The sequence below is a fragment of the Eptatretus burgeri genome, chromosome 12 (assembly GCF_056783735.1).
Source record: "Eptatretus burgeri isolate ZD-2024b chromosome 12, Ebu_testis_v1, whole genome shotgun sequence".
Taxonomy (NCBI): domain Eukaryota; kingdom Metazoa; phylum Chordata; class Myxini; order Myxiniformes; family Myxinidae; genus Eptatretus; species Eptatretus burgeri.
In genome coordinates this window covers 50520766-50540966 of record NC_140972.1, presented here as the reverse complement: position 1 = coordinate 50540966, position 20201 = coordinate 50520766, and the positions used below count along the sequence as shown (strand labels likewise).

Below are 20201 nucleotides of genomic sequence, written 5' to 3'. Positions count from 1 at the left end.
TCGTCTGCATGTCCACTTGTGTCAAATTTGTGTGTGGCAGCTCTGCGATGAGCCCTCAATGCTGTAAAAAAAAAAACAAAGAAAAAAATATATATTTCTATATAATTTTTGATTTCAAAAAAGCAAGGATATATACCCCAGACTTGATGTCAAAGGACACCACAACTGCAAGGATGCCCAAAACATCATTTAACTCTTATCTGCAGAGATAGAAAGAAACAATGGAAGAAATAAAATTAGAAAGAAGTTAGAAAACAAATAAAGAGGGAAGAAGAAGAAGAAAAAATATCACAAGTACAAGAGGAGAAAGAAGACCGTTTGCATAAATTCCACACATTTGACTGTATAATGAGTAAATGAATCAATCAAAAAGAAAAACGCTGGCAGGGGGAGGTGCACATATTCCTGAGTTGGAGTAAGAATTGTAAAAACACGAGATGGGGTGGAGGGGATCGTGGTGGGGGAGTGAGGGAGGGGGGTGGTTGGGTCTTGCCCTCCAAGAAGATAATTTTTAGTACTGTATATATTTCATTTCCTGCTTGGCTTTCGGTACATTCCTCATGTCTGTGTCAACAAGCAAGTCTTTTTGATAAGTTATGGTATTGACATGCCAGGACAAAACTGTAATTTTATATAATCAGTTTACTTGAAACACAAAGTTTCTCAAGACAGGGATGAAAATATTTTTTTATTCATGAGAGAGGATTACAAGATTCCCCAAGGCTGTAATCATGCAAATTATTGATGGGGTGGGTCTTCCCCATCCACAAAGTAACGATGGGGTGGGTCTGCCCCATCCACTTCCCCGATGACAAACCTTGTTTGGATGTTGGAGTGTGCTTGTTGGATGTTAAGAATGATTGCTGGAAACCTTCAGACCTTATCGGCAAAGTGAAAATATTTTCAAATCCAAGATGAAAATCGTTTTGTAATAAAATAGATATCACAGGCTAATGTTTGCTTTGTGACACCAAAGAACGTATGCAGGGAAACAAGCAAAACTCGAGCAGGATATCTCATTTGAGATGGTACAAGAGGAAGACAACACCTTTTGTTCCATACTTCGAGCATGACGTACTTGTGGTAAATCAAATGTCTTCAGAAACTTCTAATTTTTTTAAAGGAAAGAGTTTCGTGAGTGCACTCAACCTTCAGATTATCGAACGTAAAATAATCTTTGAGACCCAGATCCACATTGCACTGCCATCCAAACACCATGGAACCATTCCATTTTGGCGAGGAAGCACCAGAATAGCCCCAAGAGGCTGTATCTGCAGCTTGCTTTTTGTATTACGAGGGAAGTGAACCCATTTCACGATGCTGGTCACTGACTGCAGAACACAACTGAGGTGGCTTTAAGTTAGACCTCCAGTTATCACTCAAATCCAGAAATTTATCGTTGGCTGTGCTGGCCCAGAAGGGAGTTGGCGAAGGCCATGAAATTAGATATTATCATTTTGTCCACGCTTGTAAAGTATACATTCTCCCTTCCAGTTTTAAGTGCAATAAACTTTGATTATCTAGATTTCTAGCCTGGTGTTGGCTTAATGGTTAAAGTGGCTGGCTTAAGATCTTAGGGTTTTGAGTTGCAGCCCCCATCATGCTGTTAAAACAACATGAGATGGGTTGATTCAGCCTGTCATCCTTCCGAGGTCGGCAAAATGAGTACCAGCTTACGAGCTCAATAAGCGCCTTGATGTTAGCAAAGTGTGGTAAGTAACAATTGTTATTTCTAAGTTAGTCGTAAAATTGAGAAATCCATGAAATTAAAAATAATAATAATAATAAAGAAGAAAAGGATGAATGATGCGAGAAGAGGGAAAGGGAAATGGGAAATATATTTCAGCGGATTGGTGGAAGGGGAAAGAAGGGAATGGTCAACTCGTTTATAGAACACCACACAGGTGGGAAAGGGAAGGAGCAGATCTGAACTTCCACCATACTTGCATAAGCAATAATACGAGTTTGAGGGCAGTTCACGGTTACTTTGACAATTTATTGGAGACAATGTATATTCCAAATGACTTGACCAGTGGAATTAATCTGTTGCAGGTTGTCGATTCTATTCTATTCTATTCAACATAATTGGGGGCCATTGAACTCAAGTACATTTTAGCTCACCTGGAACGTAGTTCCGGGGAGCTTATGGGATGGCATGTCATCTGTCTGTCAGTCTGTCCACAAACACTTGCAACTTCTCTGAAACTACACGCACGATTTTGATGAAACTTGACAACAACCTTAATCACCCAGTATGTACCAAAGCTTGTTCATTGCATAATAAATAAATAAATACATCGGGGTCTCAGGGGGTCTCGGGAGGGAGTTTACGAGGGGGGGGGGGGTTGCCCCCCCTCAAAATACAGGTATTTGCTTTCTTCCTAGAAACTACACGAACAATTCCAAAGAAATCTGACTGCAACCTTCATCACCCATGATATACCAAAGATTGTTTACTGCATTCAAAAAAACTGGTGTCTTTGGGGATCTACGGGGAAAGGGGGGGGGGGAGTTCCCCCCACAAAATGTGTTTGTTTTCTTCTCCAAAACCACACACACAATTTAGATGAAATTTGACCACAACCTTCATCACCCATGATGTACCCAAATTTGTTCACACTATTTAAAAATAATAATAAATAATTTGAGGTCTAAGAGGGTTCAGGGAGGGGGGGGGGCAGAGGTTGCTTCACAAAATAGGAATTTGCCGATTCTGCCCAGTGTCATTATTCTACCAGGTGAGTGCCCAGTGGTGTTGTCCCTATTTTTCTACTTGTCTTTGAGGCCATAAACTGATTCTGTTTGAGGCCATGGATTTTACAATCAGCCCAATACATGGATAATTTTGGGATTTTATGAACTCGTGAAAATCCATGAACATTTCACACATTTGGAGGTTTGTCCATGGAAGTGCCTTGTCGAGATATCGGGCTGATTCTGATTTCACATGCACTTATTGCAACACATGTTAGTGCCCCCAAAACATGACAAAACTGTCTTTCCCACTGACATGCCACCAATATCCTTACAGTTTCTAAATAGTTTACACCAAGGGGCCTTCAAAGTCATTCAATTGGGATAATATATAGAAGCCATTCAAATTGGAACATTGTTTTCAACTTGTGCAAGTTATCGACTTCACACATAACCTGCAAATATTCTTTTAAATGTTGTTTATTTTTTTTTTTAAACTCATTTGTTACAAAGCAGCAAACCTTCCTGTTTGGATTTTATAATTGTGACAAGTGATCAACTGCAAAGATGTATGAAATTATTATTTTACATTTTTAGCTTTGTTATGCCCTTTCTGTAGTGATGCAAAAGTTTCACAAAAAACAAACTTGTACTTCTGACCAACCTTCCAACAATACAACAATTAACTTCATGCCTGCAGCACGACTCGTTTGGACATTAATCGTGAATGTTTCAGGCCATGTTTTCACTATGAATACAAGCCATTTATCGTACATGTGAGCGATTTAACAAGTTAGTTGTTCTAGTCAATAGTAATTATTTGATTGCATATTTGCTAAACCTGTGTGTGAAGACATCCAACAGGCTTGGCAGGGGTGTTGCTTCATTCCAGGAAGCCAAACTGAGTTCACGAAACGATATAATATTGACATGGTGATGGAATGAACTAACTTTATTCATACACCTGTTCATGTTTTGTTTTTAATCCCCTCTTGACTTTGTAGAGACTGTACTGGCTCATCAGGATTACGCTGAGCCTTTTCATCGGTCTTGTTATAATCGGTAAGTGCCATAAGAACTTGTGTTTATGATTAATAACCAGGGAATTTGTTCCTACCATGTACAAAGCAAAGCACCATGACAGATGAGATGGTTGTCCCATCCGCACTTCCTTGTGGATATTATAAAAATTTAATGGTATATCATGTAAAATGAGTTCGGCCAATAGAGCTGTACATATATCCTCCCGACAACGATCAGGTTTATAACGAGACTAGCTTTGTCTGACATTGTACTACTTTATTAATCTCTCCAATGACATCTGAGCAATCGAACAAAGCACATGATCACAGGTATTTAAACATTTTGACCCCAAAATAAACGGCATTCTCCAGTGTACTACAAATTATGCATTATTTGCCTCTATTTTTTTTTCAAAGAAAACTTATGGAAGTGGTACACCTTCAGGCTTCCTTAATAACAATTTATTTAACTTTTTTCGTGAGTGTAGCAGCTTTCATGTAAAATTAAATATGTTTTCTAATGTCAGGAAAGCATTCTTTTTCATTTGCTTTCTTTGGAATGATTCAAAAGGTGAAATGTATCTTCTGTAAGCTTCTCTAGCAGGAATACTGCCATCGAGTGAGTCATTTGTCAGTGAATTCCAGGTTTCTGTTCTTGCTGTGATGTTCCCTCAGTACAGCCACATGAGAATGGAAAATCTAGGAGAACTTGTTCTGTTACATTTACTGTTCATGCCAATTGGACATCAGAAATGATCCATTTTACACTTTGGCACAATTTTGTGTGATTAAAAAGACAGCAAATACATTTGGGTTTGGTTTGTCACTTGTGTTCAGGGTTGCTCCACATGAAGGATGAATCCACAGGTGGTCCATCCACCTGAATCAAAGTTAAGTTTTTCGAACCTGATCTCTCATGTTTTTCTGTTATATTTTCATCCCTGTCTGCAGTTTGTTTTTTATTCAAAAATTTTCCACGATAAATCGTACCTTGTTGTTATTTGATGAAATAGTTTTTTCATGCAGCCTTGGCCTTCACGAACAGACGCAGCTTCATCGTCTCGGTTTTTTTGTCATCCTGTTTCTCTTCTTTTTTTTGTTTCTATTTTTTTATAATCCTTTCTACCTTTTAGCACTTTCTTATTCCACCTCACTCTAGAAAAGTAAAATTAAAAAACAACAACCCCAAAACTCTCTCACTCAGACACGATCTTATTCTGCCTTATGCCTGTACTTCCTCTACATCCTCCTATCCCTCTTTAATCTTCTCAATATCTTCATTAAAGAAAACGCTTCTTCCTTTGAAAGAATGTTAAAAAGCTTCAATTCCCTTATTTCTCTGACATCAGCACACCATGTGTTCTATAAGCCACAATCTTTCTTGGGCAAACCACATTTCAAAGTTGGCCTCCACAGCAACTCGCTGGCTGGGCATCCTCGATCACACAAAGTCCTTCGATCCTGGAATGGCCTACGTGTCCTGTCAAACACAGAAATCCTATTTGAAACTAAGTCTCAATGAGACAAATAGTTTACAGTCTTGCATGGCAGGCATCACTGCTGGCATGATTGAGGGCTTAATTTCTCGACCCAATAGTGAATGGTAAGACACTGGTAATGTTGCTTCCAGATGCGTGTTGTACGTCCTCGCAGAATATGCAGGTGTACATTGTATTTGATGAGAAATAATCCAATTGGTTGTGAGTTGTAATCCCACTGGACAGTAATGTAAGTGCAGTATACACGGTGGGATACTGAGTGGTTGAAACTGGAGCCGGGTTTGTGACACACGCTCATAATGGGGTGTGTTAAACACAGTGGGTGTCAATATGAAACTGCGACACACAGCATTGGAGAAGGATAACGATACAAAGGATATGTGCAAGGCATTAGTTGATGTCTGCTGAGTTGCATACGATAGACCACGAGCTGGCATCATGTTATACTGAGCAGACAACTTGCCTGTTGCACACGTTTGATGTCGATGTGTTCTCCATGGATGCTGGTGCTGCAGCGTTGATGGCTGGTGAAAGGGGTCAGGTCTGGTCAGGAATGGGAGCATGCGCCAGAGCAGTGCGTCGCTGCGTCCATTTTCTGCTCCACTCCAGGGACCTCCGTCTGGGGGTAGAACGGGGGTAGAAAAGATCAAGATTTTGGATGGGGAAGATATGAGATGGTGGTGAACAGCTGTTTTGAAGACCTGGAGGGAGGAGTGGGATTGAAGAGGGTGTGGGAGTTTGTTCCAGAGGTGGGGAAAAAGAGGAATGAAAGAGTGAAAGTGAGCAGTGATTCGTGATCTTGGTAGTTTCACCAGAAGGGGTTTTTGGCAGACATTGAGCGCCCTGAGGAAATATAGGTTGGGAAGGGGGGGGGGCAGAGCACAGACAGAGCAGGGGGAATCAACGCTGGAGAGCAAACAGTAGGAGACAGAAAGAACATCGACCTGCCTCCGGTAAGAGAGTGAGAGACTCAAAGATTTGGCTTAATCGTGGGAGATACCATTGATCCTAAAAGCGTTGGTTTCTACAACATGTAGTCGAGCTAGTTGTGAGGCAGGAGCACCACCCCATAGGGGTGAGCAGTACTCCACCAGACTGGATGAAAGCTTTGTAAGTGGTTAGAAGCTCAGGCATGCCAAGGAAGGACTTTGCACGACGTAGGATGTCCAGTCGGCGACTGGCTTTGGTTGCCAACTTGGAGATATGGCTTTCCCAGGAAAGATCGTGGCAGATAGTGAGGTCCAAAGGCTTGAATGAAAGGACTTCTTCAAGGGGATGATTTAGAAAGCAGTTGGTGTGGGGGAGGGGCGTGGAGGTGGAGGGTTATCCAGATGGACCTTTTGGAGAGATATCGTGAGGGTGTGAGATTTGTCAGGATTGAAAGACATCTTGCAAGTGTTTAATCAGGTTATGATTTTATCCAGGTTTGCAGAGAGTGAAGAAGCTACTGCCTGCCAATCAGAGGGATGACAGATGGTACGGAAGAGGGTGCAGTCATCAGGATAAAGACAAAGAGGATTTTCTCGAGAGACTGAGAGATCATTGATGAAAACCAGAGAAAAAGCACTGGGCCAAGAACACTGCCTTGAGGAACTCCAGCCTGGACAGGAAGGGGAGATGAAAGAATTCCATTTTGAGCCATGTGTTGCCTGCGACAGGAGAGTAAGTCTGTGAGTCTTGAGTGGAGATTGTCATGGATACCATAAGAAGACAGTATGGTGAGCAGTGCGGGATGCCAGGTCAGGTCAGGTATGGGAGCAAGCGCCAGAGCAGCAAGTCGCTGTGTCCACTTTCCGCCCGAACTCCAGGGGCCTCGGTCTGGCCATCCCCCAGGCAGATGCCTGGCCCATCCCCATCTCCTTGAGATGATGATCAACCTGCAACAACTACGAGGCACGTGGTCAACCCATTGGCCTCCTCCACTCATGAGACTCCCTCGCTGAAAGAATCTGGTGAGCAGGATCAGCATCAGGAAAATGAGCCACATATCCATACAACTACAGCTGACGCTCATGGACTATGTAGGTAACAAATCTCATTTGAGTCTCTCTCAGCAACCGCTCGTTGCACACAAAGTCTGACCAGCGATAGCCAAGGATTCTCCGAAGAGACCTGGTACCAAAGGAATTAAGTGTCCATCTCAGATCCCTGGTCAGAGTCCAAGTCACATTAATAGAGCAAGACTGGAAGCACCAAGGACCTGAAGACTCAGACTTTCATCCTCCTGCACAGGTACCGGCAGCGCCACAGCCCATTATCCAGTGAATCCATGACTCCCCAGGCCTGACACAGACGTCTATTGACCTCTGGCTCATAGCCAGCAAATACATGAATATCACTGCCAAGTTAAGTGAATCTCCCCGTGACCTCAACAAACAGGTAAAAACATGATAACAGCATCGAAGATGTTAGTTAAAACCTGGATCTTAGTTTTGACCCAGGAAACCCGTAATCCCAGCGGCTCCGACTCCTCATCCAGTACCACGTTGGCCCCCCAAAAGGATATCCAGAGTCTCTGCAAAGATGTTGCATGATCTGCGAAATTGAGGTCTGTAATGTTGACATTCCCAAATGATGCACCGTAGCTTGATCTCTCTGACATCCTCCCCAGAATCCAGTCAATACAAGTGCTGAAAAGTGTGGGGGCCAACACACTCCCCTGACAAACTCCAGTAACAACTGGAAATGAGTCTGAAATGGTATTACCACATCTCACAGCACTCTCAGTTCCAGAGTAGAGTTCAGACATCAGATTGATCAGGTTTGGTGGCACCCCACTAAGACCAAGAATCCTCCAGAAGGCATCCTGATTCACCAAATTGAACATTCTGCAGAGATCAACATAAGCTGCAAGCAGCCCCTGCCGAAACTCTCATCTGCGTTCGGTGAGGACCCGAGGAGCAAGAATACAGTCAATCATTGACCTTTTTGGTGTAAAATATGACTGCTCTGGACACTGGTTCTCAAGCAGATGGTGGCGAACCGTATCAAAAATTAGCTGAGCAAAAACCTTGCCCGGCACTGACAGCAGCGTCACTCATTGGTAGTTGTTGCAGTCCTGGCGATCACCCATACCTTTCCCGAGATGGACAACAAGGCCCCTCTTCCAGTCAGTTGGGATGATGCCTGTGTTCCAGGCAGAGCACAGAACTGCATGCAATGACACAAGTACAGCATTTCCACCAGCCTTGAAAAGTACAGCATGGATGCCACAGATCCCAGGAGCTTTACCACATTTCAACTGGTTCCCTGCAGCCTGTGTTTGCACAAGCAAAGGTGGATCACAGTTGAGTGGAGGGTCAGAAATAGGAATAGCAACACCCCTGACATCCAACTCGACAACTGGTGGATCAGCCTGGCACAACCACTCAAAGTAACCGGCCCAGCGGGTCTTCACTTTGACTTCTCTGTCAAAAGCCCACTGCCCTCCACTCTAAATGCAGTGCACCGGGCGATGGGCTTGGAGGACCGAAATGCACTAATTCCCCTGTAAGCAGGACGAGAATCACCTGACCAGAGATGATGTCCCCCCCCCACAGATTTCTCGCACATAGGCCTCATTGTCCACCTGTGGCACGTGTACAGTTCTCTGCCTCAGCTCCCTGAACAGCTCAGCTCTGCCATTCAGCCTGCCCTGCGACTGGTCAATGGTATCCAGTGTCCCTTGAGAGACAAAATTCTTCTTTGCCCTACGGTGAGTTCCAAGACATCCACTGGCAACATGAAAGGGAGTCTGTCTGAAATTACACTGGTTCGTGCGATGTAGCTGGGTCAGCATGTACCTGTGTATCCGGTGGAATACCTTCAGTGTCGTCTTCAGTTAGCATGGATGGCGGCAAAGACCTGGCATTCCTGGACAACCGCATCCCCACCTTCTCCGCAGTTGGAGGTAATCCAGCTGCCAAAATATTGCAAAACTCGTCCCAACCCAGATCGTCAGTAATCACCTTCAAGCGGGCCCAAGCTACAGCCTCTTCACCTGTTCAAGATACATGTGTTGCTGTGTAGCTTTCAATTGTTGCTGCATCTGTTGCTGTTCAAGATCACTCTGTTGCTGTGCAGCCATCAATCATTACTTCATCTGTTAGTCTTTGAGTAACAATCGAGCTTCATCTGATTTACATCCCATAGCAGCTCTGATAGAGGCCTCGGCTGCTTCTGCTTTGGCCTTCAAAAAGAGTGAAGACCTGGAAGAATTGGACGAAATCCAGGAGCCAGAGACAGACCACATATAAAGCAAGCTAGACATGGTTGCTCTTCTTCCTTCCGGCAGCGAGATGAGGTTGAAGTCAGGCTTTTACTATCCTGGAATGGCCTACATGTCCCGATTCTTGCATAAGAATGCTCCAGGCAGTTTAACAAATACATCCACCCATCCATCCATTGGGACCATACTCTGTGCAGAGCATTGGTGCTGCCTAAGCAGTCTCCTGTGCTATTGGCATAATCCTGGATGGGTCGCCAGTCCGACACAGGATACCAGCAAGCTGGTACTCATTTTGCCGACCTCGGAAGGATGACAGGCAGTCTTGAACTCAACACTTGGCATTAATTCAACAGCCGAGTGGGATTTGAACTCAGGATCCTAGGATTCCAAGCCTACCACCCTAACCATGAAGTCAACACCAGGCAACAACTACTTACAGAGGTTTAAATCACTTTTTCTTTGTTTAAAATACTACAAATGCATCGGTAATAACCGTGTCTTGTCCAGATAACCACACTTCCTACCCTACCAGGGAAGTGCCTGCTCTCCCATTGCAGCAGAGTTGATGCAACACATGGGCAGAGCATAAATATAGATGAGGAAAAACATGAATATAAATGAGTCAAGACATGGGTTGAACAAAATGGACATTTTACATTCAAACTTGGTTACATCACACCTTCCTTGGCACACCTGAACTCCTATCCACAGACAAGACCTTCATCTGCATCTTGATGGAGTACTGCTCTCCCCTCTGTGCGAGCTCCCCTGCCTCGAACCTTACTCAGCTTGATGCCGTGGAAACCAAGGTGTTCATGATAATTGGAATCTCCTGTGCTGAAGCAGGGTCTATGGGCCTATCACTTTCCCATTGCAGCCAAGTTGTTGGTCTGACTTCTACCACATCCTTTCTGGTCTTGTACCCTCTGTTCCTTCCATTTTTTGCCCCCTCCCGCCCTCCCCCCCACAAGGTTTCTGCAGGATAAACACGGTCCACCATTAGCCCCCATTTTTTAAAACTACCTGAATCCAGGATCACTGTTCACCTCCACTCATTTCTTCCTCTTTTTTTTTTTCCCCAACCTGTGGAAACAACTTCCAAATTCTCTTCAATCTCATTCTTCCCTCCAGGACTTCAACGCAGCTGTTCACCACCAGCTCAAAGTCTGTTGTTGGCTTCACGGTTAAGGTGGCAGACTTAAGATATTAGCGTCTTGAGTTAAAGCTCGTGTGTTTTTTTTCACCATTGAATTAACACGAGGTGGGTTGACAGGGGTGCAAATTAACGGCAGCCCGGTCGCCAATGGCACCTAACTTTTGTGCTGGGTGGGTACACAATACTGCCTTACCTGCCTGGCTGGCGAATCACCGGTGATTCCTGTTATTTTGTACAATTTGTACTAGCTTCTCTACTAGTTTTCTCAACGAGAACTACTGTTTTTGTCCGCAGACATCCATAGAAATCACTGGTAATTCTGCGGTGGCCATTTTGTCTGTTTTCATCTCGTTACAAATCACGCGTGATTGCGCGAGATTTGACGGTTTGGTGCAGTTTGGACGCATTTTCTCATGCCCAGGTTGGTTAAATGAGTGAATTTGGGTGAATGAGTGAGTTTCATGGGTGAGGTTAGGTGAATGAGTGAGTTTGATGAGGCTTTTGGGTTAATGAGCGAGGTTAGATGAATGAGTGAGTTTGATGGGTGAGTTTGATGGGTGAGGATGGTTGGATGAGTGAGTTTATATGTGATGTTGGGTGGACGAGTAGTACCCCCACCATTGTCCATCACCCACAACCCCCCCACTGCACCCCATCGTCCATCACCCACAACTCCCCCATCGTCCATCAGCCACAACCACCCCCACAATTACCCCATCACCCACAAAAATGCCCCCCCCCGCAGCACTACTCACAACCCCCTGCCCCCCATCACCCACACAAAAAGGGCCCCCCCCATCACCCACAACCTCCTCCTCCCTGCATCATCCCCCCCCCCCCACCCCACTCATCAAACTCACTCATCCATCCATCCAACTCACTCATGCACCCAACCTCTTCCATCAAACTCACTCATTCTGCAAACCTCCTCCATTAAACTCACTCATCCAACCAACCTCATCCATCAAACTCACTCATCCAACCAACTTCACTCATCAAACCCACTCAAGTGAGTATATTAAGTGTTTGATATTAAATTTGTGACTTTTGTCTTTATTTTATCGGGCCGGTAGAAATTCTGCTGGGCCGGTAACTTTTTCTAGTCACCGGCCCTGCTGGCCGGTGGATAAAAATGTTAATTTGCACCCCGGTTGACTCAGCCTGTTATCCTTCCAAAGGTCGGTAAAATGAGTACCATCCATCCATCGGGACCATACTCTGTACAGAGCGTTGGTGCTGCCTCAGCAGTCTCCTTGGCTATTTGGCATAATACTGGATGGGTCGCCACTCTGACACAGGATACCAGAAAGCTGGCACTCATTTTGCCAACCTCAGAAGGATGACAGGCAGTCAAACCCACCTGATATCAATTCAACAGATGAGTGGGATTTGAACTCAGGATCCTAGGATCCCAAGCCCACCACCCAAACCATTAAGCCAACACCAGGCATGGTAAAAGGAGTACCAGTTCACTGGTAAAAGGGGGACAACCCCAGCAGCGGCACAGCCGTGCCCAAGAAAAATGATGTAGCCAATTGGGCTGCATACAAATAAATGAAAACCATCTCAGATCATACCCTAACCAAAACCATGATATTTTCTACCCTTGTTAACCACCCTCCTCCCTCACCCGACCACAAGCCCTCCTTTCAAATTTCCAGTTTTTCCATCCTGAGAGTTTCCTCTGTATCAATCTTGTCCACCCCATGCACCATTTCATCCCCCCCCCCCCACAATTACTCCCCGAACACCTTGTTTGTTCAAATCTCCTTCTAACTTGTCCTTCAACTCCACCATTGGTACCCTTCTTTCCACTGTTCCTTTTTTCCTGTTGCATCCTGATATGTTCAATGTACTCTTCCACGAGCCTCGACTCTGTACACAAAAAGGTTTTAGTTGATTATAAATCAGAAAACGTTAATGCATAAAAATGGAAAAGTTTGCCTCCAGTCTTCTTGCTGAGGAATATGGAAGAGACACTCTTAAAATGTGTTCGGTTAATAAAAAAATGGAGTGGCAAGGAAGGAGGGGAGGACACAGATCACTGTCTCTGACGATCACAGGCTCCATTCGCTAAAAAGCCTGAAATACCTTTCTGGTGGGTGTGGCTGGCTGACTTCCTTCTTCGCTCCTGGTTTTCATGAGATGTGCATCACAACACATGACATCAATATGTTGACATCATGGAGTAAAAGCAGCTTATGAAAAATTCCAAGCCTGAAAAAAAAAGGTGGAAAAAAAAGCAAACAGCCAAACATTTGAATTATTGTGTGAACACACATTTTAATGAACCTTGCTACAAATAAAGTAGGAAACATTTTTACATTCATAATCACATAGCATCAACTTGGTCTGTAACAGGGACGACTTCATTTTGAATGCACATTGAAACATCTGCAGATAAAACAGGGCATTTAGCAATGCAACGCATGCTTCACTGGGAACATGGTTCATGTATTGAAGTAGATATGATAATGAATGATCTATATTGAAACAGATCTATGTTCTGGTGTGCACATGATAAAAGGGAAAGAGCGTTTGAAAGGGAGCATGGAAGAGGAAAGGAGAATATTATATATGGTCGAGGGAAGGGTGTAAGGGAGGGGGTGAATTTATTACCTCTGCCACAGAAGGTTATTAGTCTGGGAGCCCAGTGAGATTTAATTAGCAATTTGCGCCCAAAAGGTTTGAGGTGTTCACTGTACAGGGTGAGGCGTCCGATCTTAAAAATGGGGATTCTTAAGTTCCACGAAAGTGGGAAAAGCTAGGGGGCGCCACTGGAAGTACCCCCAAAATTGACTTTAATTAGCAACTCGTGCCCAAACGAAATAACACCATTTACTTAATGGTATTGGTGTAAGGACCCCCAAACTATAACATAAGAAAACATTTTCAGTGGGGTAAGCCACTTAAGAAGCCCACTAATTAGCACTAATTAAGGGATTTAATTAGCAATTTGAGCCCATCAACAAAATTTGTTCTAAAACACAGGCGAGACTGACTGAAATCAGTTTCACTTACTTAAGAAAGTATTATCTGTGGGATTCCGTACTTAAGAAGGTGGAACTTCCCCACGTACCCCCCAATATTGACTTTAATTAGCAACTCGTGCCCAAACAAAATAACTCTATTTACTTAATGGTATGGGTGTAAGGACCTCCAAACTATAACAAAAGAAAACATTTTCAGTGGGAAAAGCCACTTAAGAAGCCCACGAATTAGCACTAATTAAGGGAGTTAATTAGCAATTTGAGCCCATCAACGAAATTTGTTCTCAAACATAGGCGAGACTGACTGAAATCAGTTTCACTTACTTAAGAAAGTATAATCTGTGGGATTCCGTACTTAAGAAGGTGTAACTACCCCACGTATCCCCCGATATTGACTTTAATTAGCAAGTCATGCCCAAGCGTTACAAGACCTTTATTCAATGGCATTGCTGAGCTGATCTCAAAACATTAGCTTAATAAAACCATTTCCATGGGAAAAGTCACCTTTTCCTTGAGAGAAGTCATTTAAGAATACCACAATTAGCACTACTTAAGGAGTTTAATTAGCAATTTGATCCCATCGATGAAATTTCTGCTGACACATGGTTGGGAATGACCCAATCAATATCAACTACTTAAAAAAGTATTATGGTCTACCTGCGGGAACCTTACTTAAGGAGGCGGTACCACCACACGTAAAAGACACTAGTAATGATGGACTTCCAAATCTTTTGGCCTGGTCTATATTCAGTTCATAAATCTCGAAAAAAATTAAATTTGGGACAAAAGGGATAGCGTCTAACCCCCATTTCACTTTCTCACAGGTCCGTTTGATTCATCAGCCATGGACCATCCCGAATGTTTCGCTTTTCTGTTGCCTTCAGTCATTATTACACCAAAGTCGACTTCACTCCGTTGACGTCTTTGGGACATTTTGCCTGGTAGCAACTCAAAATTACACTAACTCTGGTAGTGTTGTAGTGGTGGGTAAAAGTAGAAAACCATAGAAGATGCCTTCAGTCCATTGGGTTCTGGATACAGCATGGTTTCACATTTGTTTTCTTTATGTTTGACAGGTTGGTGAGAAATGGATGACCTGGATCAACACCCAGAGAACCAGAGCCAGTCTCAAACGTATGATATGACTGCAAGTACGTCAGAATCAACAGTGGAAGACGCTGAACGCCATTGCATCCTCCATGTAGACGAACACCCTACAAAGTCACCAAGATTACAGGTTTTACCCTTCTCTGGTGCTACCTGGAATGCAGTCCAGAAAGCTGCATGTAGTCGCAAGCAGAAAAGGCGCTTCCTTTCATCAAAATTCTATGGTGTTATCCAGACCCTCCCAGATAAACCATCAAGTTTGAACAGTTACCACAGCAGTTGTTACAAAAATTTTACGGCGGTGACATCTGAACAGGAAGAAAAAGAAGCGCCTACCAGGAAGCACTTACGGTCAGCCTCGGACCCAACGCCTGGTAGTACCACAACTACTGGCATATTTCCTAGACAGTGTCTGTTTTGTAGCCAAGTTCGAAAAAGAAAAAGGTCCGGAAATGAAGAATTACTTGGAACATGTGAAACTCAAGAAGCCGAAAGACGCATTCGGGAAGCTGCTAGAGTGTTGAGAAATGACAGAATACTTGTAAAAATATCAGGAGTTGACATGATCGCAAAGGAGGTAAAGTACCATCATTCATGTAGAAGCGAGTATTTGAAGTCGGCACAAAGGTGTACATCCCACATCACTGTGGAGGAAGTTGATACCTTGGGTTCCAGCATTGATGGGATCCACTCGTATATAGAAACATCGGTGATTGTGAATAAGAGGTCGGAACTCCTGACATCCCTGTATGCCAGGTATCTCGACATGTGCTCAGACTCGGGAGAGAAACCAATGCACTCTGCACAAGCACTGATGAGAAATGTCACCAAGCATTTCGGCTATCGTCTCCAGGTACATAGCCCTGTTGAGAAGAAGTCAGGAGTCATCATCTACAATTCTAACATGGCACATGACAGTGTCCGTATAGCCTATGATTATGTCACTACTCCAGAAAAGACCATTACACAAACGGCACTCCTGCTGAGGAAGCTAGTTCATGAGTTAGAGAAGACCCCAACCTCTTCTGATGATACAACGTTTGATCAGGTTAAGGAAGGTGATGTATCCTCACCAGAGCTGTTACTAAGTTTCTTCAATATTCTCTATGGTGGCCCAAATGGCAAGAGGCACATGGCACGTACCCAACGCTGGGCAAAATCATCTAGTCAGGATGCACTGTTTGCTATCAGGAAAGGTCTTGTGAAACCTAAAAAACATATTGCGCTTGGTATGGCCGTTAAAGGAGTGACTGGTAGCAAGAAACTTGTGACAATTCTCAATCGGTTAGGGCACTGCCTGAACTATAACTATCTGGAGGAACTGGAAACTGCCATCGGGTCTGCTATCCAGGACAGAGAGGTAGCATGCCCAGAAGGTACTGTCCAAGGTATGCCATTTGGAGTTGCATTTGATAACTTTGATGAACTCACAGAAACTCTGTCCGGATCGGATACCCTTCATGATACGATGGGAATCCTCTATCAGTCTCTGGACGAAACAAACACAAAGGAGCCTGTTGCGATCCCTGCTGTACAGGCAAGACGCAAAGGGCCGAGACAAAGGTCATTAGAAGCTCATGATCAGGAACTTCCTCCCTATAGAGGAAGACCAAAGACGATTTCTTTTGAGTACAAGAACACTGAGGTATTCAATCAGTCGGAAGTTTGTAAACATGGTAGGCACTTGGATTATGCCTGGTTGATGGCTCATGCGCTCGATGTGGAAAACGTTCCAATGTGGGTTGGGTTCATGTCAAAATACTATGTTGACAACCTGCCACAACAAGTTGTACGTTACTTGCCCAATATGAGACAACCCATCACAGGCTTAGATGTCATCCAGGAGACACTTGTTGTCACACAACGTTGTGCTGAAGAATGCAGACAACCTTATGGAGTGGTCACTTATGACCTAAACGCTGCCAAACCAGCCATGCAGATCCAAGCCATTGAGAAGCCTAAGTATGACAACGTCTTCATCATGCCTGGAGTGTTTCATTTGGAGATGGCATTCTTCAAGGCCTTGGGGAAGTTAATTGAAGACTCAGGAGGTCCAGCTATGCTAACTGAGATGGATGACCTAGCCAATGGATCCCTCAATGGCTTAATTAGCGGAAAACAGTTTAACCGGTGCAAGCGACTGCATCCCATACTTGGTCTTGCAATGGAAAGCCTTCACTTCCAAGCATTCATCGAGTCATATGACCAGAAAGAAGAGCTGAAGGATTTGACCGACAATTTATGTCAACCTAGCCGAGACGCTATTGAGGTAGTGGTGGCGTCAGACGTGTTCATTCGGTGTGTCTCGTCATACAGGACTTACACAGAGAAGACCAGGTCTGGAGAACACGGTATCACGGTACAGTTCTGGATGATGTACATTGATTACATCCAGCACTATCACACTCTTGAAAGGGCCATCCGAACAAACGACGTCGACTTGTACGTACACAGCGTGACACCCATCATAGATCTGTTCTTCGCTACCAATCATGTGAATTACTCACGCTGGTTGTCAAAGTTCCAGCTAGACTTGCTGAACATTGATGACACGCATCCTGGCCTTCGAGATATCCTTGAAGATGGTGTGTTCTCTGTATGGAGGACATCTCATCAGTTCAGCAGATGCCCTGTGGATCTTACTTTGGAGCAAACAGTAAACGCCGATGCTGCTTCTAGACAGACAGGTCTAGTCTCCGCTCCGAACAACTTCTGTGCCCGAATGCGATGGATGCTTACCAAGTCAACCCGATCTGCCTTCATAGGGTTGGTGCAGGAAATGTCAGGTCTGACCACTAAGGACGATGTAACTGCTGAGGTGCAACCTTCGCGAATCAGACGTGATAGACATGATCTGAACAAAGTGATGGAGCACATCAAAAAGTCACGAAACCCTTTCCAGAGCACAGACAAAGCTCCAAAAATCCTTGTCAACTTGAATACTGGAAAGGCAGCTTCTCAAGTCGTTTGTGACTGTCTGTTGAATGTGCCCGAGAAAGGCCGAGAACTTCACAAGAACTTTATCAGTGAATGCCAGGAAGATCCGAGCGGATTTGAAAGACCAATCGCCAAGCAGAAGTTGCTGACCTTCAAAGATGAAGGCGCGAAAGGACGAAAGAAGTCAGTGGACAGAAAGATTGCAGAACTCAAATGTACCAGAGACCTAATGGGACATCTCGTGATACTTGCAATGAAGAAGGATTTGAACTTGGAACACGTTATGTCATACCCACTGATGACTGTTCCTCTCTCTCTCTCTCTCTGTGCTCTACAGATGGCATGATGACCAAGACGGACAAAAGTGCTCTTCTGACAGTTTTGGAAAAAAAGGTAGAGCATCACAAGTCGCCTCTCGTGGTAGATGCGTGTATCATAGATGCAAACTTTCTCTTACACACACTGCCTGCAACCAAGCTACCTACAACATTTGGAGGTGTGGCCAGAAGCTTCTTGATGCAAGCCGTGTCACTATCGCCCAAACGCGTGGACGTAGCCTTCGATGACTATCCCACACCTTCTGTCAAAGACTGTGAGAGAGCACGGCGTGGTATTGATAACAATCAGGTTTACGTTGTAGAGGGTCCAGAACAGATTCGTCCCAGGAATTTTGACAGCGCTCTGAGTTCCAGGTCATTTAAGCAACAGCTTCCACTCTTCTTTGCCGAGGAATGGAAAGACCAGTCATACACGCACATCATAGGCACACGTGACGTGTATTTAGGAATGCGTGGCTTCTGTTACCATTTCCACGTTCTGGACGGTCAGGTGATTCGCGAGTCAGTTGACAGCATGATTACGAATCACGAAGAAGCTGACACCTTGGTATGTTTTCATGCTAGGAGCATGGAGAGGAGCGGAGAAACAGGGAACATTGTTGTAAGAGCAAGCGACACAGACATCGCCATCATTCTCCTGTACCATTCACCAACCTTCACAGCCACCCTGTGGATGGACACAGGAACAAACGCCAAAAACACAAGGAGGTACATCAACATCACAGCCATTGGAGAAGTATTAGGCCCACACCTATGCGAGTCTCTCCCTGCCTTTCACGCGTTCACTGGATGTGACTATACGTCTGCCTTCGCCAAGAAATGAAAGAAACGTCCGTTTGCGAAACTTGAGCAAAACAAGTACATACAGCGTGTCTTTGCAAGTCTCGCATCCGAAAAGGGGATAACGACCGCAAAGCACAAGTCCCTCCAAGCTTTCACGGCGTCCTTGTACGGTGCGAAGGAAAAGGAGAGTGGGATGCCTCTGAACAAGTAAAGATACCAGGTATTCCAGAAGGCTTATGGCCCAAAAGCGACAGCCAAGAATCCCCTAGAGAAACTGAAGGGCTTAGATGCCAGTGGGCTGCCGCCTTGTGAATCAGAACTTGCCTCTCATGTCAACCGCTCCGCATTCATCGCCACAATGTGGGCAAATGCAGACCAGAAAGAGATAGATCAGCATCCGAAACAGCATGACGGCTGGGAACTTGAGGATGATACCGAAAACATCGTGTGGTTTGAGGGTCAGCAGCTTCCAGCTAAACTGGTTCCAGAGGAAGGCGACACAGCTTCCAGCATTGGGGACCCTGATGAGGATTTTGATCTATCTTCTGAAGATGAAGTGGGTGATCTTGGTTCCGATGAAGAGATTATCGAGGATTCTGAGTAAAAGTGCTGGACAGTTACATAAATTCATTCCAGAAGGAGAACTCTATGGCAAAAATTTGTCACTAAAATAATTTTATTTTGGGACTGAGCATAAGTCGTGTTAAAGATTAGTCATGATTATCAGTATCTGGTTTGATCGGTATTTGCCTGTTTTCTGTTGTACAATCTATTTCCGTGCATAAAAGCTGATATTTGACTGCGTAAGGATTTCTGGGCTTTGTAATAAGTCTTGCCAAAAGGTCCTCGAATCATAATGCCTATTGCATGATGTATAATCAAACATATTTCATAACGTTGTACTTGTTGAATTCAAAGTTTTGTTTCCAATATTGTATGATGGTCAGTGTCTGATTTGTTTTGTATTTTTCTGTTTGTACCATTTTTCATAACTTTGCGCTTGTTGAATTCATAAATGTGTTTGGAATTTGTTATCTCCGTTTGAGACATTGCTCGGTGTCGTAATTAAACATTTTTCACTAAAGTAATATATTTTCGGACTGAGTGCAAGTCCCTTTACAGATTAGCAATGATCATAATGTTGGGTTTCATAATTGCATCTGTATTTTTCTGTTTGTGCTATCTATTTTATTGCATCAAAACTGGCATTCAACTGTGTAAATATTTATGTGGGCCTTGTAATAAAACGTGCCCAAAAGGCCACGGAGTCATGATGTATTATACTCAAACACCATTTTCAAAACGTTGTACTTGTTGAATTCATAAGTCTTATTCTCAATTACTGCTTGATGTCTCCTTCGTAAATAAAGGATTCCTGATGATACTTTCTTAAGTCGTATTGATTTGGTCACTCTCTGCTCCGTTTGAACACGAATCTCATTGCTTGGGCTAAATAGCTAATGTAATT

The 20201-nt window shown here is 44.0% G+C and overlaps 1 protein-coding gene and 1 pseudogene across 2 annotated transcripts in view; both read left to right on the top strand.

The window, feature by feature from the left end:
* LOC147015591 (dual oxidase maturation factor 1-like) overlaps nucleotides 1-20201 on the top strand; it is a 50594-nt pseudogene that overhangs the window by 1705 nt on the left and 28688 nt on the right. Inside the window, exon 2 of the transcript XR_015050381.1 lies at nucleotides 3699-3756. The product of XR_015050381.1 is annotated as a dual oxidase maturation factor 1-like (transcript). The remainder of the gene's footprint in view (nucleotides 1-3698; nucleotides 3757-20201) is intronic.
* Nucleotides 14299-20076, top strand: LOC147015592 (uncharacterized). The gene has a single exon (XM_085850492.1). It carries the CDS (start codon nucleotides 14656-14658, stop codon nucleotides 17956-17958), a length of 3303 nt encoding a protein of 1100 aa, XP_085706618.1. The 5' UTR covers nucleotides 14299-14655; the 3' UTR covers nucleotides 17959-20076.

Coding starts and splice junctions, on each gene's coding strand:
- LOC147015592 (XM_085850492.1), top strand. CDS start 14,656: ATGGATGACCTGGATCAACACCCAGAGAACCAGAGCCAGTCTCAAACG.